At 36.4% G+C, this 22,159-nt stretch overlaps 1 protein-coding gene across 26 annotated transcripts in view; it reads right to left on the bottom strand.

The window, feature by feature from the left end:
• The window catches only part of Lepr (leptin receptor), a 164,786-nt gene that overhangs the window by 75,482 nt on the left and 67,145 nt on the right, over positions 1-22,159 (bottom strand). For 14 of the 26 annotated variants that reach the window (XR_013427850.1, XR_013427851.1, XR_013427852.1 and 11 more), the window contains 3 exons: positions 17,156-17,241; positions 14,605-15,269; positions 476-551 (listed from right to left, as the gene is read on the bottom strand). Coding sequence is in view for 22 of the 26 variants with exons in the window: in XM_078026434.1 (XP_077882560.1) it covers positions 476-515 (40 nt within the window). In the remaining 4 variants the exon portion in view is untranslated. Of the gene's footprint in view, positions 1-475; positions 552-14,246; positions 14,358-14,604; positions 15,270-17,155; positions 17,242-18,043; positions 18,234-20,821; positions 20,897-22,159 lie in introns of all 26 variants that reach the window. The other 12 variants (XM_078026436.1, XM_078026446.1, XM_078026438.1 and 9 more) reach the window with 10 other exon arrangements.

Here is a 22,159-nt window from a genome sequence, read left to right as displayed (position 1 = left end):
TTGCAAACATGACAAACTGTTAAAGCTTATGATGGTTCATGTTGTGTTTTAGCTTGACTAGGCCCAGGGATGCTCAGATATTTTGTCAAACATCATTCTGGGTATGTCTGTGAGAAAAATTGTCCTGATAAATTGATAACTTGTTAAGTGGAAAAAGAAACATGCAGATCAAAATATAAAGACCAATTCTAGTTTTGCAACTATAAGATAGGGGTGTGTGTGTGTGTGTGTGTGTGTGTGTGTGTGTGTGTGTGTGTACGCGCGCACACGCGCACATGCACTAGAATTCTGGACAAGTAAAGTATCAAGTTGTTTTCAGGAGATTGAAAAGGGTTTTTGGTTTATAGTTAATTATGAGCATAAATAAGAATTCCTGATTGGAAAAAGGAAATTCTGTTAGTCAATGAAACAAATAACATCTCAGAAAGCACAATCTCCACTTTATATAAGTACATTAAAACAGCAAATAACTTACCCCAATGTAACAAAATCACAAAGAGATTTTGACGAGTCATCTTACTTCAGAGACATGTACCTGAAAAACAGCAAATCTGAAACAAAAACAACCCATACATCAGGTGTCTGTAGAAAATATAAAAGGAAAAGAATTATAAATAAGTATTTAAAATTAACCCTCTGTAATAATCTGGATCACTATCAGAGAAGTCTTCCACTCTGAATTGAAAGTTATAGATTTATTGCTATGCACATATTATCCTACATAGTTATGCAGCTTATATTTTAACACAGAAACAGGCAATGTTCCTCTATGCCATAGAAACCAGCACAAGTGTCACAGGACAAAAGTGAATTTTCAACTAAACAAAAATGATCACAGTATCAATTAAATATATGGCAGGTAATCTAAAACCATTAATATCACAATCTTAACTGTTTTTGTTTTTTTTATGTTCAGGGTTCAAACTTCCCTTATTTTCTAAAACCTTTATCTTTACTGTGATCATACAAAGTCAAATGGTTATAGCACAGGTTATGACATATTTATTTCCAATAAAGAATAAAAAAATTTTCCAAAATGTTTTTGGAAAACCTATTATTCATTTGCAGACAATATTCACACTAAAGAGTTACCAGAATAATTCAGGGAGGGCCTCATGACTTAATTTATCCAAATGCTAGGAATGACTTCATACATAAGCTTTCCCATGAATTCTACTCAATTTGAAATACATCATCAATAAGATTATTTATACTACTACATCATGAATTAGAATGGCAGTAAAATTTTAATTCATTAAGTTTGGACTTATGATGAAACCCTATAAGATTTGGATGTTTAAATCTTTTTTTATGATCTCAAATTTGGGATTCAGTCCATCACACATATGTAATCTGAGATATTAACAACAACCAAAAAAAAAAAAAAAAAGCCCTGAATTGCATCAGGAGTCCTGGATGCTGGCCTCTACTACTTTTCTACTGATCAGCTTGCAGGACTTGGGATTTCAACTGTATCGACCTCTGGTTCCTCATCTACAAATAAGACCGCTGGATGACCTCTACAATTTCTTTCAGAGCTGCCTATGATTCTGAGAAATTTTTACTTTAAAACAGAAATCACAGCTTTACTACAAAGAATATTAGAAATTATTAAATAAGAAACATGCCTTATAACTCACCTGAGGAATGGCCCCATATGAAGAGTAAACAGAAAAGGGGGTTTGTTAATTTTACAACTTCCAAACTCTTAGGAAGAAAATGGATGCATATAAACAATTTGTGTTCTGGTCTATTTGTTTTTCAGAGTATCAGTTTTTCATTAGAATTTTGGTTTGACAAAATTCGTTGGGACTCTGTGACATCACAACATTTCTTTAGGATCTCTAGGAATGGGTGAAGTACTTAGCATCCACATGATCTAATCATATTAATATATGCAAGCATTAATATGATTTTAATATTTAATATAATGTTTCATATAAGTTTTTATTATCTGTTTCTGATATAAAACATCCCCACAAAATAAGCTCAAGATCAAGGATCATAATCAGTATGTGTCATAGATACAATACACCTGCTTTGATTAAACTAGTGACTAATAATTTAGTCCAAAAATTGATTTGACTCACATTTAACTGAAATGATCTGCTAAGTGACCAAACAGATCAGCTGTCATCCTTACATGAGACAACTATTCCTTTATTTAAAGTTCCATGCAAAACACTAATTATTCTGATGGTTTGAATTCTTTCCATTGGATTTCATTCTAATGTAAGAGAAACAATCACAACGTAAAAAGGGCTAGAAACAGCCTTGAAGAGAGGGCGAAAGGTGGCATCTCACATAGACTCAAAGAGAAAAATATTTATATGCACCCTAAACTACAACAAAAGGAATACAAGGAGGTTTACAAAATAAACAATACAGAAAAATATAACAAAAAATTTAAACTATGAGAAAAAAATCGAGTATAGGGTAATCAAAATAAGTCAACTGCATCAAATATGCCAAACAACTATCAATTTGAATGTGCTTCCTAAGCCTGACCATAATTTGTAACAGTCTAATAAATTCACCTAGTATGTAAAATGAAACTAACAGCTTAGGGGAAAAAGTAAATTGATCCTAACACTAAGAATAATAAGATATTTTCCTGATTAACTGCGTAACATACCGAGTACAGTACCAGAATTTTATGGGAATTTCAAATTTCAATAACTTATCTCCCCTGCAACCACCAATATCCTGTTCAGAGTCACCATTATCTCTTCCTTAGATTACAAGAAGAGGAGCTTTATAGGTCTCCCTGTTCAGTGTTCAAACTTCCCTTATTTTCTAAAATCTTTATCTTTACTGTGATCATACAAAGGTAAATGGTTATAGCAGAGGTAATGACATATTTATTTCCAATAAAGAATTTTAAAAATTTCCAATTCCCAATTAAGTCTGTTCTCAACACAGCAATAGTCATGTCTCTCTTTCTCAAAACACTAGAATACTCCCTTTTCACTCAGAATAAAAGTCTAAGTCCTGCACAAGACTCTGAGGACCTGGATCCCAATTGCCTCTTGATGTCACCAACCTTTGCTTTAGGCCCCTTCTCAGAGGAGCCCTGCCTGGCCAGCCCATCTAAAGTCACACAGTTTCCCTACCTCGAAATCTCATATCCACTCTTCTGCTTAAAAATTTCACCTTATCACTGAACACTAACTTGAATATCTTTTTTTTTCTTGTTTTACTGTCTGTCTCCCTACTAGAAAAAAAAAAACCTACAAACTAAGGGATTTTTTTTCTGATTTATTTTCTCATTATATCTTTCACAAACATAAGCCTGCCCTTCATGCAGCAGGTGCTACATATGTAGTAAGTAGCTGGACAAATGAATAAAAGAAAGAAGAATAGCAAAATACACATCTTTCTTAAAATATCCTCCAATACAGACTGGTGGCATCACACCAAGACAAAACTGAATGAAAGAGGCATCCTAATATCATTCATATAGAGGTTTTTGAGAATGTAGTTTAATATCAAGAAGTGCTTCAGAACAGTGATTCTGAATGCTTAAGCATTTTCGGAATAAGGACCTCATTGAGAATTTGGTGGGAACAGTGTAAAAACTGCCAGGAGGAAGCACATGTACCAAATGTTTTAGGTGGTCAACAAACCCTCTGAAATTCATCCAAGGCTCCCAGATTTGAGTTGCTCATATATATAAGTAAATGAAATACACATTCCTTAGGCAATCTTCCACAAGTGCAATTCCATGAATATGGAATCTACAAATAAGAGTGTATATCTGGCCAGTGCAATTAGGCAGATGAAAGAAATTAAAGGCATAAAAATAGGAAAAGAAGAACTTAAATTATCACTATTTGCGGAAGACATGATTCTATACCTAGAAGACCCAAAAGGGTCTACAAAGAAACTACTAGAACTAATAAATGAATTCAGCAAAGTGGCAGGATATAAAATCAACATACATAAATCAAAGGCATTCCTGTAAATCAGCGACAAAACTTCTGAAATGGAAATGAGGAAAAACACCCTATTCACAATATCCTCAAAAAAAATAAAATACTTGGGAATCAACCTAACAAAAGAGGTGAAAGATTTATAAAATGAAAACTACAGAACCCTAAAGAGAGAAATAGAAGAAGATCTTAAAAGATGGAAAAATATACCCTGTTTATGGATAGGCAGAACTAACATCATCAAAATGGCGATATTACCAAAAGTTCTCTATAGGTTCAATGCAATGCCAATCAAAATCCCAATGACATTTCCTGCAGAAATAGATAAAGCAATCATGAAATTCATATGGAAAAATAAAAGACCCAGAATAGCAAAAGCAACTCTAAGCAGGAAGTGTGAATCAGGCGGTATAGCAATACCAGATTTCAAACTATACTACAGAGCAATAGTAACAAAAACAGCATGGTACTAGTACCAAAACAGGCGGGTGGACCAATGGTACAGAATAGAGGACACAGAGACTAATCCACAAAGTTACAACTATCTTATATTTGATAAAGGGGCTAAAATATGCAATGGAGGAAGGATAGCATCTTCAACAAATGGTGCTGGGAAAACTGGAAATCCATATGCAACAAAATGAAACTGAATCCCCTTCTTTCGCCATGCACAAAAGTTAACTCAAAATGGATCAAGGAGCTTGATATCAAATCAGAGACTCTGCGTCTGATAGAAGAAAAAGTTAGCTCCGATCTACATATTGTGGGGTCGGGCTCCAAATTCCTTAATAGGACACCCATAGCACAAGAGTTAATAACAAGAATCAACAAATGGGACTTACTTAAACTAAAAAGTTTTTCTCAGCAAGAGAAACAATAAGAGAGGTAAATAGGGAGCCTACATCCTGGGAACAAATTTTTACTCCTCACACTTCAGATAGAGCCTTAATATCCAGAATATACAAAGAACTCAAAAAATAAACAATAAGATAACAAATAACCCAATCAACAAATGGGCCAAGGACCTGAAGAGACACTTCTCAAAGGAGGACATACAATCAATCAACAAGTATATGAAAAAATGCTCACCATCTCTAGCAGTCAGAGAAATGCAAATCAAAACCACTCTAAGATACCATCTCACTCCAGTAAGATTGGCAACCATTATGAAGTCAAACAACAACAAGTGCTGGCAAGGATGTGGGGAAAAGGGTACACTTGTACATTGCTGGTGGGACTGCAAATTGGTGCGGCCAATTTGGAAAGCAGTATAGAGATTCCTTGGAAAGCTGGGAATGGAACCACCATTTGACCCAGCTATTCCCCTTCTTGGACTATTCCCTAAAGACCTTAAAAGAGTGTACTATAGGGACACTGCTACAACAATGTTCATAGCAGCACAATTCACAATAGCTAGACTGTGGAACCAACCTAGATGCCCTTCAATAGATGAATGGATAAAAAAAAATGTGGCATTTATACACAATGGAGTATTACTCTGCACTAAAAAATGACAAAATCATGGAATTTGCAGGGAAATGGATGGCACTAGAGCAGATTATGCTAAGTGAAGCTAGCCAATCCCTAAAAAACAAATGCCAAACGTCATCTTTGATATAAGGAGAGCAACTAAGAACAGAATAGAGAGGAAGAGCATGAGAAGAAGATCACCACTAAACAGGGATGAGGGGGGAGAGGGAAAGAGAGAGGGAAGGGAAATTGCATAGTAAAGGAAGGAGACCCTCATTGGTATACAAAATTACATATAAGAGGAAGTGAGGGGAAAGGGGAAAAAAACAAGAGAGAGAAATGAATTACAGTAGATGGGGTAGGGAGAGAAGATGGGAGGGGAGGGGAAGGGAAGGGGGATAGTAGAGGATAGGAAGGGCAGCAGAATACAACAGACACTAGTATGGCAGTAGGTAAAAAAGTGGATGTGTGACCGATGTGAATCTGCAATATGTATATAGGGTAAAAATGGGAGTTCATAATCTGCTTGAATCAAATGTATGAAATATGATATGTCAAGAACTTTGTAATGTTTTGAACAACTAATAATAAAAAAAATTAGAAAAAAAAAAGAGTGTATATATAAAGCTGGCACAAATAATGACAAGGCCTTTACACATGTTGACATTTAGGGTGCTAGACCTTCATCATCAATGTCAGCTCCTTAACTAAATGCATAAAATGAAGCAATCAATCAATAGACACTACCCCTATGCAGAGAATTAACATTCTTCTGTTTTCACTTAATAGCTATGCTCAATGAAATCATGAATGAAGAGTTGAAGAAAACCTTTAGCATAATGTCAAAAGTTTTATTAAAAGAAAGAAAAAAGAAAACAGACCACCTGGAGACACAGAAACAAACCAAAGAAGAAAAAATAAATTTAGCAAATGTATAACGAGTTATTCTTGGGGACATTTCTGAAGATTTTGTAGTCAGAGAATCGCAAAGGAAAAAAAAAGAATGATTAAAGGGAAATAATGAACTTAAGATTTTCCCTCTGGAATAAAAATAAGAAACAGAACAGGAATGTGTTTCACTTCAAACACTGAATGTTAGAGAAGACAACCTAGTAGTTGCCTAATAGAAAATGGCTTTCATTTTAGAGTTCTGTATCTAGTGAAGAATTACTAGAAGGAAACAAATAGATTTTGCAAGAATGCAATGACTTAGAAAATTGATACTGTATGACCCTTTCTCTCAAAAATAACTACAAAGTGTTCCACAAAGTAAAGAGTAAACCAAAGGAAGACGGAAACATGCAGGAACATGACCACAAGCCTGTTAGATGTCTCTGCAGACCAGGGAGGGAGCAGTCAGGATAGGAGCTACAGCACAGATGGCTGAGAAGGGATGACAACCAGGAATGTGGAGATGGAAGACAACTTGATACATAATGTGATTATGAAACTGGAAAATCTTGAAAATAAGGCAAAAAAAACTCAGAATAACGCAATGGGCAAAAGGAAGTCATAATTTGAAATTCAAGCTACTAAACCAATTTAGAAAATGAGTCAGTGGACTTAAAAAATACTGCAATGGATTCTGAACAATAAAGAGAATAAGTAGAATCTGAAAATTATTAAAGATGAAATGAAGACAGTCCATTTACTTTTTCCCAATAATAAAAAATAAAGTTAATTGAGAAAAGCTTTTCAGAAAGTCATGATATAAATATGAACCCAGAATAAAATATGACATTATTCTAAGCAAATACAGGACTTAAAGAATTCATTTAAAAGAAGGAAGAATCCAGGTAACCTTGATTCTTGTAACATTCTTGGAAACATGAATGAAACATTCTCTTTTTAATTGCTGTATCAATATTCTGGACAGCCCACAGTATGATTGTTTGGAGATATATTGATATCAACAGCTCCACATTCAAAAGCAACTCAAAACAAAACAAAAAAACAGACTAGGAATATGAATAAGAAATCCTTACCTAAAGTATTTGATTCATACATTGTATATAAGAATATGATTTAAATAGAAATTTTTATCTAATTCTAAATGAATTATTTCAATAAGTATAGAACTAAAATTCTAAATGATGGGAATGTATTACAAAATATTTAAATAGGTATCTTTCTTAATGATAAAAAAGTGGTAAATCTCAAAATTCCACAGTGTCTTAGATTTTTAAGAATGACACGCCTTAGAAAGAATAGATCAGTGGTATTACTTCTAGTTTGAGAAATCATAAAAGACTCCATTGAGTGCATACTTAACAGCCCCTGCAAGAATGGGGACAAATATGAAGCACAGTGTTAGTAATGTAACCTAACTCTCACAGAACCTGTGGTCAGTAGGAACAAAGATCAGCCACAGCATAGAGGTAAAAGACAGCAGGACCTCCTGTGCAAGAACTGATCTGCAAGTTTAAAATCATGGAGTCAAAAGACCCAAAAGCCACATGACCAGATGACTGCTTTTTATACACCATATTTTTACATCCTATTGGTTCTATGAGAAAGCTTTTTCCCCATAAGCAACATTATTGTAAGACACCCAGGACATCAGAGAAATACCCAGCTATCTCCTGGATAGGTCTAATATATTAAGTATGTCATGATTTTAAGCAATAGCATCTTGCTAACATACAAGCAACTGCAATTAATGAGCGTTTATGTGTGTGCCAGAAGGTTCTGTCTACGTATGCACGTTTGTGTGTGTCTTTGTGTAAACTTTATTTTCTTTCCTCTCCTAAACATTGACCGGTTTGGTTCAGAAATTCTGTAGTTACCTACAGAAATCTAATTGTTCAATTATCTCCTGTTGATAGTCTCTCAATGTTCATACATTTAGACATCCAGGAACAGCTGCTAAGTAAAATTAGAAAATATAATTCTGAGAAAAAGTTGTCCTAGACCTTCACAAAACAGATATTTGGTGACAGCCATTCTTAAACATGACTTCACATTTTTAAATCCTATTGTAATATCATTATGGAGACTCCTGAGAATCTCTATTTGGCTTAAACCTTTAGCTATCATCTATTATAACAGATAAAACACTTACATGATGAACTGACTGAGTCAAGAGTGGGATGTGCTCAGCTACTTCCATTGCACTTGGGCACTCCCTCTCGTTCCCTTGCTCAGCGTTCCTCATCCTTTTCGCCTTCTCTATTTTTTTTTCTCTTTTCTGTAGCACTTATCACCTTCCAATATATGGCACAGTTTGCTCATTTAGATTGTTCATTTTTCTGTCTGTCCCCTGTTGTGTTTAACAAGTACAGCGATGGTCATTTGTTTTATTCAACATCTAAAATAATGCTTAACGCAGACTAAGTGCTCAATAAATGTTTGTTGAATAAACGAATTTCAAGATATTGGTAATATATGTCAAGAGAGTTTAAATGGGGTTAAAGTAAGCTAATGCCCTTGTATGTTCCTCGATTCATTACTGTTCAAACTTCATTCATTTTCAAATTTGATGACTAAAGGACTCATGATTCTTCTACAATAATCACTGAATTATAGAAATTTTTAAAGTAGTTATAGAAAATTTAGAATGAAAAAAGGAATCAATCTAAAATATAAAAATAAAAAAGGGAGCAATAAACCAAAAATACAGCACAAATAAAAATGATAGATGAGTAAACACAAATCTAAATACATCACTAATCAAGTTGAATAGAAATTGACTAAATTCTTCAGTGAAAAGATATTGAATGTAAAACATCTTAAGGAATATATGTTGTTTATAAGAAACACATCCAAAAATTCAGCTTGAATGGAGAAGGATGGAAATAAGACATATACCATCATATGGAGATATATCCAAAAATAATATGAAGAAATTGAAAACAAAAGGATGACAAAAAAGATTTACCAAGCACATACCAACAAAAGAAAGGTAGAGAAGTTATATCAGTATCTTCAATCTCACTACTAATTAAAGAAATGAATATTAAGGATATGATACACACCTATCAGATGAGCAAAACTTAAATGTTCAGTCAATACCAAGTTTTGTCAAAGATATACAACAACAAAAGTAAGAATATAAATTGGTAAGACCACACTTAAGAAGTGTGGCATTATCTAATAAAGTGGAAATCTGCAAGTCCTGTAACCCAGGAATTTGCCTACTACTTGTATACTCTTAAAAAATCTCCTGTACCTATGTACTAGGATAGTTGTAAAGGATGGGTCACAGCTGCTCTATTTATAGTAACTGGTAGGGTCTGAGTAACTTCCCCCAAGTTCATGTGTTCAATACAACAGTGTAGGGAGGGGGAGCTAATAAGAGTTGATATAAGGTTATTAGGGCTCTGCCCTCATGAATGAAGTAATTGACACTATTGCTGGAATGGGTTTGTTCTAAGTTCAGCCCCCTCTTGCCCTCTCTCATTTGTGCTTGCTTGCCCCTCTGTGATGCTATGAGACAGCAAGAAGACCCTTATCATAGGCGGCTCCTTGCTCTTAGACTTCTCAGCCTCTAGAATCATGAACCAAATAAACTTCTGTTACTTAAAAATTACCCAGGCTGTGGTACTCTGAAATAATTCAGTAACAAAACAAAAAGGAAGAAGAGAACAAGGGAAGAAAAGGGAAAGAACCTAAATAGCCATACTCAGAATCAAGATTTAAAATGTATCATATTTATACAATGAAATAAATCCAGCAATGAAAATGAACAAGCAACAGTATTCAATCAACAGGGAAAAAAATATGGCTTTCCTCTTAAATGCTAGACCCTATTTCACATACTAGGGATAAGACAGGATGAACCAAACAGGGAAAAAAATAATAATAAAGTATTTTAAAAGGTAGAGAAATGCTATGGTGAAAAGCAAAGGAAAACCAAAAAGATATAATACAGATAAAAGACAATCTACAATTTTAAATTGAAAGGGAAACCTTTGAACAAAAAGGAAATGACTGTGACAGAATAAATCATGCAGATCTCTGGGAAAAGAGCATTCCCAACAGAGGAAACAAAGATGGCTCCCAATTTATCCAAGGAATAGCAAGGAGCCCAGTATGGCTGCAACTAAATCAGAGGAAGAACTGTAGGAAAAGAGATTAGATAGGTAAAGGGAAGGGCAGAAAGACCAGAAAGGTTATCCTAAGGACTTTGAAATTTACTTTGTATGAACTACAAAACCATTGGAGACTGGAGCAGAAAAGTGTCAAAATCTGACTCTGACTGTCCTTCTAAAAACGAACTGAAGAGAGAAAAAGATTAAAAACAGGGATACTGGTTAGAAGGTCCTTGCAGTAACTCAAGATGAGGGCAGTTTATATCAGGGTGGCAGCCATGGAGGTGAAAAAAAGGTGATTATATTTATTTTGAAGACAAGGCAAACATTTCCTAATATGTAATATATAACATATGACAGAATGAGGGAGATCAAAGATGACTCCAAGGTTTGGGGCTTAACCAACTGGAAAGTTGAAGATAGAAAAGACTGTAGAATACGTAGGTTTGGGCAAGATGAAAATTCCATTTGGAGCCTGTTTGAACTGAAAATGTCTATTAGACATCCAAATGAAAATGTTGTTAGGCAGCTGGATCATAAGGTCTGAAGTTCAGAGGGCGATATCAAGCCTTAAGCTATTGCTTTTTGAGTTCTCAGTATAAAATATAGAGATTGCATAAAATCGTCAAAGAGTATAGAGAAAAATTCTCTATACCTTAAGGCGCTGCAAGGTTAAAACCTCTGAGAGAGCCAGATGTGTGGCACATGCCTGTAATCCCAGTGGCAGGAGAATCTCGAGTTCAAAGCCAGCCTCAGCAACAGTGAGGTGCTAAGCAACTCAGTGAGACCCTGTCTCTAAATAAAATGCAAAATAGAATTGGGGATGTGGCTCAGTGTTCCAGTGCCCCTGAATTCAATCCCTGGTACCAAAACAAAACAAAACAAAACAAAAAAACCTCTGAGAGGAGAGTCCAGCAAAGCAGAGAGAAAAGAGCAGCCAGGGAAGGAGGAAAATCAAATAGTGTACAAGGTGTCCTGGAAATCAAGAAACAGGGAAAATAAGATGAACACTAACAATTGACTGATGCATTAGCAAAGGTGGTATCATTGTTGACCTTAACAGCAGCAGACCTTGAAGTACTTCTGGCAGACTACTGAAAACTGAAGTTGGATAAGAATGGGGTTAAGAAAAAGTGCAGAAAAAAATTAAAAATAAAGAAGAATCGGCTTCATCTCACAAACAAAATGTTAAGCAAAATAATCTACAGAAGAATGCTACTAAAGTCATGTTAATTTTCTTTTAAGAAAATTTCAGACTCAGCTTGCAATAAGGAGAGATCAAACAACAAGTTTCCGGATGTCGGCAATGTTCTTTCTTGAGTACTAAGTAGTGAGGCCTTATAATTCTGTTAAAATCATCTGTTATGTGTATATCAATAAATATGTCTTATATACTTGTTATTTGTGTTATGGTTCAAAGTATTAAATTTTTTAAGATTACTAAGATCATGTGTGTGAAAAGACAAAAGATATCTTTTTTATTGAATCATAAAAAGTATTTGAGAAATAATATTCCAAATTATAAGCAGATGAAATTTGAAGAGAAAATCCAAAAGGCTATATGTACTAAATCTGGCCAGTAGGTGAACGTTTGAGCCTTTCTAATTTAATTAAAATCGGAATTTGTAAATCACATAAAATCTTAAGAATTAGAACAGATCCTAAGCCTTTTTCTTCATTTTTAACTCCACAGGACATATTTTTAGTACATGTGTTTGGCTCCCAGAATAAAAAATGCAGTACAGTATCAGCCAAGGGAATTCTTTTTTTTTTTTTCCTCGATACATTTAGGTCTTAATTCTAAGATTTTCTAAAGATACTTCACAAACATAAAAAGTTTAGTCCTACAATAGTGATCTACGTGTGAAAAGATGGTCACTTTTTTCCTTGATAAATTTGTGAAAGAGTAACACTGCAAAAGAGGACTACAGCCTATGCCAACCACAAAGACACTCCCAGTCCATGAATGAGTTGGCTGTGGACCATGAGCAATCAAATCCATCCAATGATTCAGTTGTTTTTTAAGCAATAGCAGCCAGGGTATGTGAGTTCTACTATTACTCCCTGTTCTATCAACAAGCAATTTACTTAACTCTATGAGTGTCTGTTTCAGGAGATGCCCATCTACTTGACCAGAGAATATGAGGAAAGATAAATGCTTGAATGATTGATATTTCCATCCCAAAGGCAAGACAATGAAAAGTAAGTTAAAACACATTTATAAATGAGTACTTCAAATCCATTCTACTCTCCCAAACTGTACACATGCACATGTGGGTGGTTAAAGGTGATTTTATTATTTTAGGCCAAAGCCAACAAAAAGAGCTAGAAACACTTCTAAGCCTATCCTAACTAGCCATGACCAAATCTCAAATCATTCTGAAAACACCATGGTCAATATTTGTTACAAGGAGTAACAAAAGCTATTTAATCATTCTCTGCTTAAACAAGTCAGGGATTGTTTCTAGTTTTTTTAAATCAAAAAGGAAGCATTAGGGACACTGAAACTTTATAGTACAAATTTTGTGTGTGTGTGTGTGTGTCAATACTTAATTTCTGGTTTATCTGTTTAGTTAACCTCTGCTACTTTCTGGGATTCATTCCAAGTCAACTAAATATATTACTAAAATTGGCATCTCTGCTATTGAGCTTAATTTCAAAGAGGCTCTGAAGTGGTCTGAAACCATTTTTTTAACATTCTGTACACAACTTTATGCTAAAAAGTAACAAACATTCTACAAAAGCAGTAATTGATAGCAAAGATACAATTTTTGTTTATCTCCAAAACAATTTTTATTTCCTCCAAATGTATAATACTGGAAGAGAATAAGTGCTATGCTAAAGCCACATATTTTTTCAATAGTGTTGCAACTATTGACCTAAAGGTAAACCTGATTCTTAAAGTTAGTTTGGGGGGTGTTCTAAATATTCATATAAAAGCTATATATTTCTGAGTTATTTGCAAATGTTTTGTATTCTCTACAACTTTGGGCTGGAAAACCTGAAAATATAAATAATAAATGCATATAAAACAAATGCCAAGATACACACACATCTATAGATAGATAGATAGATATAGATAGATAGATAATGTGTGTATATACATATATATACACACACATATATATATATACACACACAACACACACACATATGTTTCATGAAACCAGCAATATTTGTAACAGATTAAAAGAGTTAAAGAATTACACATTTTTTTAAATCTGGGATACAACTTAGATATTACTAAAAAGCCCTCAGAAATGATCCTAATCCAGCTCTCTCATTTGAAAGATGAAGAAACTGGGGCCCACAGAGGTTAAGCTAACCACAGCATCACAGATAATATCAAAATTCAGATTTTCTGACTCCCAAGTCCAGAGCTCTGAAAGAGCATTTGTTTCAATATACTTAAATAATTGTGGACACTCCAGGCAGCTCCTTCTGTTTAAAGAACTTCCTGAGGTTTACAAGAGTCACTCTCATCTTCTGTTAGCAAACACAATTTCTAGAAATAGCACCGGCAATAACCAATTTCTTACCCGGCAACATCATACCTGGGGTTTCCAAAATGATTCCTCAGGTGGATCTCTTTTCAGCACAAATCCCTTTAAATCGGTGCTTTGGTTGGACTGGGGCTTGGGGTTTGGGTTTATTTGGTTGGATTTGTCTGGGGGTGGGGGTTTGTTTTTAATTTGCTCCCGGGAAGGTGGAGAGGGTAGGAAACTGAAGCCGAGATCTACAGTCTCAACAAACACATTTTTTTTTCTTTTATCATTTAAACCAACAAATTCTCCCTCGGGGCCCCAGGGCTTACAGGTTCAAGTCGCAGTTCCGTTTCCAAAGTAGACCGGAGGCCTGGAAAAGAAGTTCCCCCGATGGCAAGTCCTCTCCGCTGCCCCGCAGGTGCGCGCCCAGGCTCCACCAGCTGCAACCAGTGGGCGCCCCATCCTGCTCGCCCCGGGGACCAAGTCGCCCAGCGACCCACGCACCCGCGATCCCGCCGCTTGCTGCCCCTCGAGACCCTGAAAGGCTGGCCTCGAACACCCAATCCCCAAGTCCCCCGCGGGCTCTGCGCCCGCCACACGCGCCCCAGCGCGCCGCTTCAGAGCTTCCCGTAGCAGGAAGGGTGACAGCAAGAGTGGAGGAGAGGGAAGCGGGGAAGCGGGTCCTACCTAGATCCAGAAAGCCAATGCCTACCGAGGCAGAGATGGCGGCGGCTCCGGGGCTCGGGCACCTGCGTCGCTAGCGCTCTGCTGACCGTGGGCTCCGCTGGGCTGCCGTGTCCGAACTCCTGGCCGTAGGTGCAGGGAAACTCTCCGGAGAGGAGGGCGTGTGGGGAGGAGTGGCTGAGAAGGAGCGGGCTGGGCTAGGGAGCGGGGAGGGCGGAGCTGGGTGGTGGCTCCAGGGAGGGAGGAGCGGACCCGGAGCGGAGCTGGGGGCCGCGTAGGTGATCTGGGTGGCGGCAGGGAGTTGACCTCGGGAAGGAAGACCCCCTGCCAGCAGGAAGGCGGAGAACACAGGCAACGCAGCGGGAACACGGCGTCGCTAGTTCCTCGGGGAGTCAGCCACAGCCTCCCCCCTTGAACCAGTGGCTCTCAGACTTGAGGGTGACACTGGGGTTCCCCTTTTCTCCCCGACCCCTAGGCTTCCAAGACCTCTGCTGCAGCAGGTGTAGGAAGTGCTAACCATAAAGCTTTCAATAATTGGGAGGAGTGGGGAAAGAAAGTGAAATAGAAAAGACCAGAAGTTGTGAGGGAGTGAGTCTCCTGTCATCAAAGATGCTTCAGCCAACATCTTGGTCATCTGGTCAGGAAGGCTGAAGAGGGCACTCATGCATCTGGGAGGAGAGGTGAACTAATGACCACTTATTCTTCGATCCCGAAATTTAATAATATTGACGTGGGGGTAAAATATTTTCTGGTTCAGTCTGATTCCAACACCAAAGAAAATAGACCCTTTTCTTGGTTTCTGCTCAAATATTCACTTATTTATTTGTTTACTTATTTACTGCATTTCTATTGAGGGCATGTTATGTGCCAGACAGTGTGCTAAATGCACTTTTATTATGTTCTTTCAACTAAGAGAGTGAGAGGTAGGAAGGCAGATAAGCAAGTATTCATAAAATTCCCAGTAGTGCTGAGTGATAAGAGGAAAACCAACAGGGCGAAGTAGAAAGAATAAAGGGGAGTGGACATACTCTCCTTTGGGTGAATGATTGCTTTAAAGGCATCTAAAAATTAATTTAACCACACTCTCAGAATGGCACATCAGGCAATAAGAGAAAGTGAGTTGCTTGAAGTGCCACAGAGATGATAGGGCTGGAAGCAAGGTCTCCTGGCTCCCTGGTCTAGAAAACTGCACACATGTGGAACTCTGTAAATGGGACTTTGCCCAGGTAGAAATATCCTTTCAGGACCAGTACCACTTTTTTAGAAAGTGTGTGGCTCTCCAGACCACTATTGAAACCACTTTATTTAGAAATGTCATATTTGTGAAGCAGTTGTACTTCCTTGGGCATCTATGGTAGGTAAAAAAATAATAATAATAATCAAGAAATGCTAACCTTTGGCTTTTCACCAAACATCAAAACACAGACAAAAGTCTCCATTGGATGGAAGCAACAGTTGAGGTAGAGATATTGGTTTCTCCAAATTATTATGAAGCAAAACAACACCAAAAGAATCCTTAATTAAGTAATCTGTATGAACTAGCATATTAGTTTCCTTGGCTGCTGCAATAAATTACCACAAACTTAATGCTTAAAACAACAGATTTTATCTCTCAACATTCTAGGAGGCCAGAAGTCCAAAATCAGGATGTCAGCAAAATCATGATGTCTGCACTCCTTCCCACAGCTCAAGGAGAAAATCTCTCCTCCCCTCTTCCCCTCAGAGAATTAAGTCTCAGGTGACTTAATTCTCTGCCTCCATCCAAACATGATGTGTTGTAAGGACACACTTGTCTTTGGATTTAGGAACCATCCTGATAACCCAGGATGATCTCATTTCAAGATCCTAACATCCTATACAAATATTTCTGTAGGTAATTCAATACCAAGTGTCCACGTCCCTCACGTTCTAAGTCAGGAGCTCTATAGATCACTTACATTCTAGGCGATGGGACACTGTTGAATCTCATTCCCTCTGGTACAATGCTTGATGCTTATCTCAGATCTGATAAAAAGTTGTAAATGAGTAAAAATAAGTCACTACCAACCCACTAGGCAATTATTAGCACATTGAAAAACATCTCTATAATACGAAAATAGAATTATGAGAGCAAAACAGATTAGCACCCTGACTCATTCAGTATTTTCTTGAGTGAAGGAAAAAAATCCCTAAAAGGAAATCTTTGATTTAAAAAAGAAATTAATGAGCTCACCTATCTGCTCTTTTGAAAAAAAATCAATGAAATGCCTATTTACACAGATTCAAATCCTGCTGGGGACAATCAATCATGACTGAACTTACAGTTGCTTAAAGTGAATATTTTATCCAAGTATTTTGGTTGTTAACTTCAAAACATAAACATTGCCCAATTATCAAGTTGATAATATTGATGCATCACTTCCTGAAACCCTTTAGAGTGCTTTCAGTGATTTTACTCTCTCTAGGTTCCCCTCTTTGCTCTATGACTTCCCTTCTTACTCTTTCACTCTTTTGATTTGGAATAATCAACCAGCATGTTATTAACTACCAGGCTGAATCGAATTCACGGACTTACCTGGTCACAGGCCCATCTGTGACCCAGTCGTATGGTCAGTGAGTTGGAATATGATGACAGAACAGGCGTGAGTCACCTGTGTACTCCTGGAAAACAGGAGATGGAAAAGATATAATTTCATCCTAATCAAATAAATGAGAGTGAGTGGTATCCCAAAATAAAATTAGTGTGTTATTCCTGAGGGGGATGTAGGCCCCAGAAGGCATATATATCCACTACGATAGAAATTCAGAGAGGTATTGTTGAACTGACTGTAGTTTTAATTAAACAGTGCATTGGTGCCCTAAAAATTTTCTGGAATTATTTTCAAAATAAAATAACAACATTTGATTATGTGTATAGTCATCACACAAATCTTAACAATTTGCACTGGAGGCAATATAGGCAAGCATATGGGCTCTGAAGTCTGATTGCTTGAGTTTTTATGCACAGTTACTGTGAGCCCTTAAATAAGTTCCTTACTGGTTATTTCTTTCTTCTTTTTTTTTCTTTTTGGAAAAATGATAATCACAATAATCACCTCTCTGAACTGTCATGTAAGTAATGCAATAATAACTGTGCCTAAAAAATAATAGTTACCTAGTAATCTATTGTTTGTCTATTATTTTCTCATTTAGTCTTCATAACATCCTAGAAAACATTTTATGTAGATATTCTTTGACCATTAATTTTTCCCTTCATAAAGGGAAAATGCTAATAAAATAATCAGTATCTATTTACCTTATGTATGTTTCACCTTCCATATTGAAAACACCTGGGCTCTGGAATGATGTTTTCAGATTTTTAGAGGAAAGAATATTCAAAGCATGTGGAATATGACAGAGAAAGAAAAATGGAGGGCTTTATTTGGCAGAAATATCTGTTAGGTCTGGGCGCGATGGCACACACCTGTAATCCCAGTAGCTCGGGAGGCTGAGACAGGAGAATTGAGAGTTCAAAGCCAGCCTCAGCAAAAGTGAGGCACTAAGCACTCAACATTCTGGGAGGCCAGAAGTCCAAAATCATGATGTCAGCAAGTCTGCACTTCTTCCCACAGCTCAAGGAGAAAATCTTTCCTCCTCTCAGTGAGACCTTGTCTCTAAATAAAATACAAAATAGGGCTAGGTATGTGGCTCAGTGGTTGAGCGCCCCTGAGTTCACTCCCCCATATCACTCTCCCCAAAAAGGAAGGAAAGAGAGAGAGAGAAATAAATAAATAAATATCTGTTAGGACTAGTGCTTCTCAAAGTTCAAAATGCAAATGAATCCACCTAGGAAGCTTTGTGGCACAAATTTTGATTTAGGAAACCTTCAGTGGGCACTGAAGTCTGCATTTCTAACAAGCTCCAGGGTGAGGCCAATGTTGCTAGTCTTTGGCAAGGCAACAGACTATTTAAACAACGCTAATGCCATTTTCAGCAAAAAGAAATCTATGTTTAATGTACATGACACGTTCTTAAGTCCTTGTCAGGAAATCATTTTCAACTTATAAAGCTGTAACTGCTAACTGAAGAACTATTTTGTTTAATGAGTCCATTATATACAAATATTTCTTTCTTGAGTCTTAACAAATTTCTGAGAATAAAGCCTTGTAAAGCCTGAATTTCCCATGAAAATGAATGGGTTGTATGTGAGGAGACAATTTTGGTTAGTGGAGAAATATGATACAGGACACTGTGGTGGTCTTTTTAATGTGTCAACATGACTAGGCTACAGCTCACAGTTATGCAAGCAGACATCAATATGTGTGTTACTATGAAGGCATTTTTATATGTGATTAAAGCCCATAATAATATGACTAAGAGAGATCATCCTAGATAATTGGAGTGGGCCTAATTCAGTCAGGCCTTCCAGTCAGATGAAAGGCCTAGAAAACAGAGCTGAGTGTTACAAGGAGGAGGAGGAGTGTTACAAGGAGGGAAGGGGTAACTGGAAAGGGAAAAGCAGAAAGGGAAGATGTCTACCTGTGAATAAAAGCTTTAGCCTATGGCTGAGGGTTCCAGCTTGCCTTTCCTAGTAGTCCACTTTATGATTATGGGCTTGGTTTGCCATTTCCTACAATCACATAAATCAATTCCTTATTATAAATTTGTCACTATATAGCTCCTATCATTTCAGCTTTTCTGGTACAGATTTTGGCAGAGAAAACATATTACCTCAGCAAATATCTAAATCATCATAAACATCTTATTGGTAGAAATGTGGACATCAAAGTGGTTAGTGATAAGGACTCAGAAGGCAAAGAGGATCATGTTACTGGAAACTTGAGGAAGGGTGATGCTTGTTATATAGTGGTAGGAAGCTTAGCAAAATCACACCCTCCAGTTATGTGGGAAGCAAAACTTGTAAATAATACAATTGAGTGTGTAGGTGAGATTTCCAAGTAAAGTGTTGAAGATGCCTCCCGGCTTCTTCCTGCTTATAGTAAAATGTGAAAAGAACAAGAGAAATTAGGGAAATGGTTGTGAAACAAAAAGGATCCACACACAACTCAATGATTTAAAGTTCTCAGTGAAGAGATTCACTATTGAGAAAGTATATCGTAAAGAAAAAGCTGAGTGTGTCTGATGAAACTTCTCCTAATACCTCAGAAAGATTACTACAAATTGAGAGTATTCAGTCATACAAACAACTCTGCAAAGAAATTAAGTAAGTGATTCATAGATCATTTCAGCCATCTAACAGAACCCCCAAAGAGAAATGAGATTATCTAAGGAAAATTTGTAGACAAACCTCTTCCTTCTAATATGCCAGAAAACATACAAAGTTATTGAGAATTTTTTTGTCAATAGAAACACTTGCATCTTGAAATTAAAAACATAAAATTAAAGAAAACTGTCAGACCCTCCTAATTCTATAGACAGGAAACAAGTTGATAAAACTACTTAGCTTCAAATACAGACCACACTACAAAAAAGACAAAAATCCTAAAGATCACCAAACACCTAATGTATGAAAACCTCTGCGGGTAGAGAAACAGGACTCCACATTTTAAAATCCATGCTAAATTAATTTGGAGAAAATTAGCTTTGGGAAGGAGGCAAGAATTAAATTTCACTTCCAGCATCAGAATGATTGTCCTGAGGAAGATGTGGTGGACTATTCTAAGTAGTTTCTATAAGCCAAAATAATATCAGTGAGTGAAAAAGCATAGGGACCAAAGTTAAACCAAATTTAATTCTTTTTTTCTTTTTTTTTTTTTTCTTTTTAGTGCTGGGGTTTGAACCTGAGGCTTCACACATTCACACATGCAGGACAAATGCTCTATCTCTGAGCTACATCCCAAGCAACTCCCTTTTTTATTTTGGGACAGGGTCTGTCTAAATTGCCAAGACTGGCTTCAAATTTGTGATCCTTCTGCCTCAGCATCCTAGCGGCTTACAGGCATGTGCCACAATGTCTGATTCCTAAAGGATAACTTTTTAACTCTCACAACCATTAAAGATGGAATAGGCTACCTGATGAAATAATGAACTTTTTATCATACATACTTTTAAACAGAGACTAAATGACTCTCCCTCAAGAATGTTCTAGGACAGCATTGGATGAGAAACAGGTGAGATGGGAAAATGGTGATTAAGCATTTCCCCATATTAAATACTCTGTGATTTGAAACTGCAACTTCTGAGCACTTACATGAAGGTCTGGGGTGATAATGATGAGTTGTGAAGTAAAAATGTTACCTACCATCCATGGTAGAGTTGATCAACCACCTACAGAACATGAACATTTTTTTCTTCCAAAGGTAGTGATTGCCCATATCTGTTCTCCATTGTGAAGAAGAAGAGGAGGGAGAGGAGAAGAGATAATATACAGTCATAACTTGTTTTCAAGATGGTTGATTGATAGTTAGCTATATAGATAGACAATGTAGAAGTATCGATCCCTCATTTTCAAGATGGTTGGGTGAATTAGCAAATCTAAAACAGGAAAAATAACTAAAACAGATTATTATTTAAATCATAAATACACAGGTCTTGACGTTAACCAATGCAGTTAAGAATTCAAATAACCATTAGATAATCTTGGCAGCTTATGATGTGTCTGCTCTTGTGTAACCTTCAGATTGATTATGTCTGAATCCTTTGGGTCTAGAACACCAATACCCTACCAAAACTACAAGTGTCTATAGTTACAAAGTTTCCCTGGCTTTGACCAGCTTTATATTCCATATACCATTAGTAATATCAAATAAGTCTGGAACAAACTGGTAGAGGTAGAAAATACTATTAGGATCAAAAAAATATGGGATATTATAGAAACATTAAAATTCATGAGAGTGTGCTTGAGGATATTTGGTTATTAAGGTTCTAAGCATTACCACTAAGCCTTGTTTTTGCATTGTAATTTTTGTATTGCTATCCCTGCTTTGATTTATTCTTGCCTTTAGAAGGGAAAGGAGTTATGCAGCAGCAAAATTGAGATCTTAGAGTATGTGATAAGGCTTAAAGAAATGGATTCAGGAGCACTTTGATCTAACAATTAAAAAGATGTGTTTTAAAATTTGAAAGGTGTTATGATGAAAAGAATCCATCAATATAATCCATAACAATAATTGTCCTAGTATATTCTTGGATTGGGGTAAATGTTTTCTTGTATTTAGTGATAGTGAATCCCATTAGCTGGATAAACAATATAACTGCTTAATTAAATAATGGGTTCTAAGACCAAAGTAAACATTGGAAGAGAAAACCTTTTACATAAAGGTGTTTTAACTTTGAAGTCACTTGACATGCTATTTGCAGATAATTAGCAGGCTCACTTTCATGAATAAATAGTAGCTAGAACCTTTGCCTACACTAGAAGTGTATTTAACCAGGGAAAGTGCAGCACAGATAATGTAAAAGCTGACTTAATGAAAGCTTAAAATCAATTTTCCATCTTCAACACAAACAGTACCCCTAAAACACATCCCATTTTTCAAAAGTTTTTAGCAACTCAAAGTTAAACAAAATGGTTAATAAGCAATGCAAGGGATATACTTTAAAATTTTTGAAAGGAAATTGAAGAAAATATGAGGAAATT

The sequence above is a fragment of the Ictidomys tridecemlineatus genome, chromosome 11, assembly GCF_052094955.1.
Source record: "Ictidomys tridecemlineatus isolate mIctTri1 chromosome 11, mIctTri1.hap1, whole genome shotgun sequence".
NCBI classification, from domain to species: domain Eukaryota; kingdom Metazoa; phylum Chordata; class Mammalia; order Rodentia; family Sciuridae; genus Ictidomys; species Ictidomys tridecemlineatus.
Note: the sequence above shows the minus strand (reverse complement) of the source record. Positions and strands in the feature narration are given on the sequence as shown.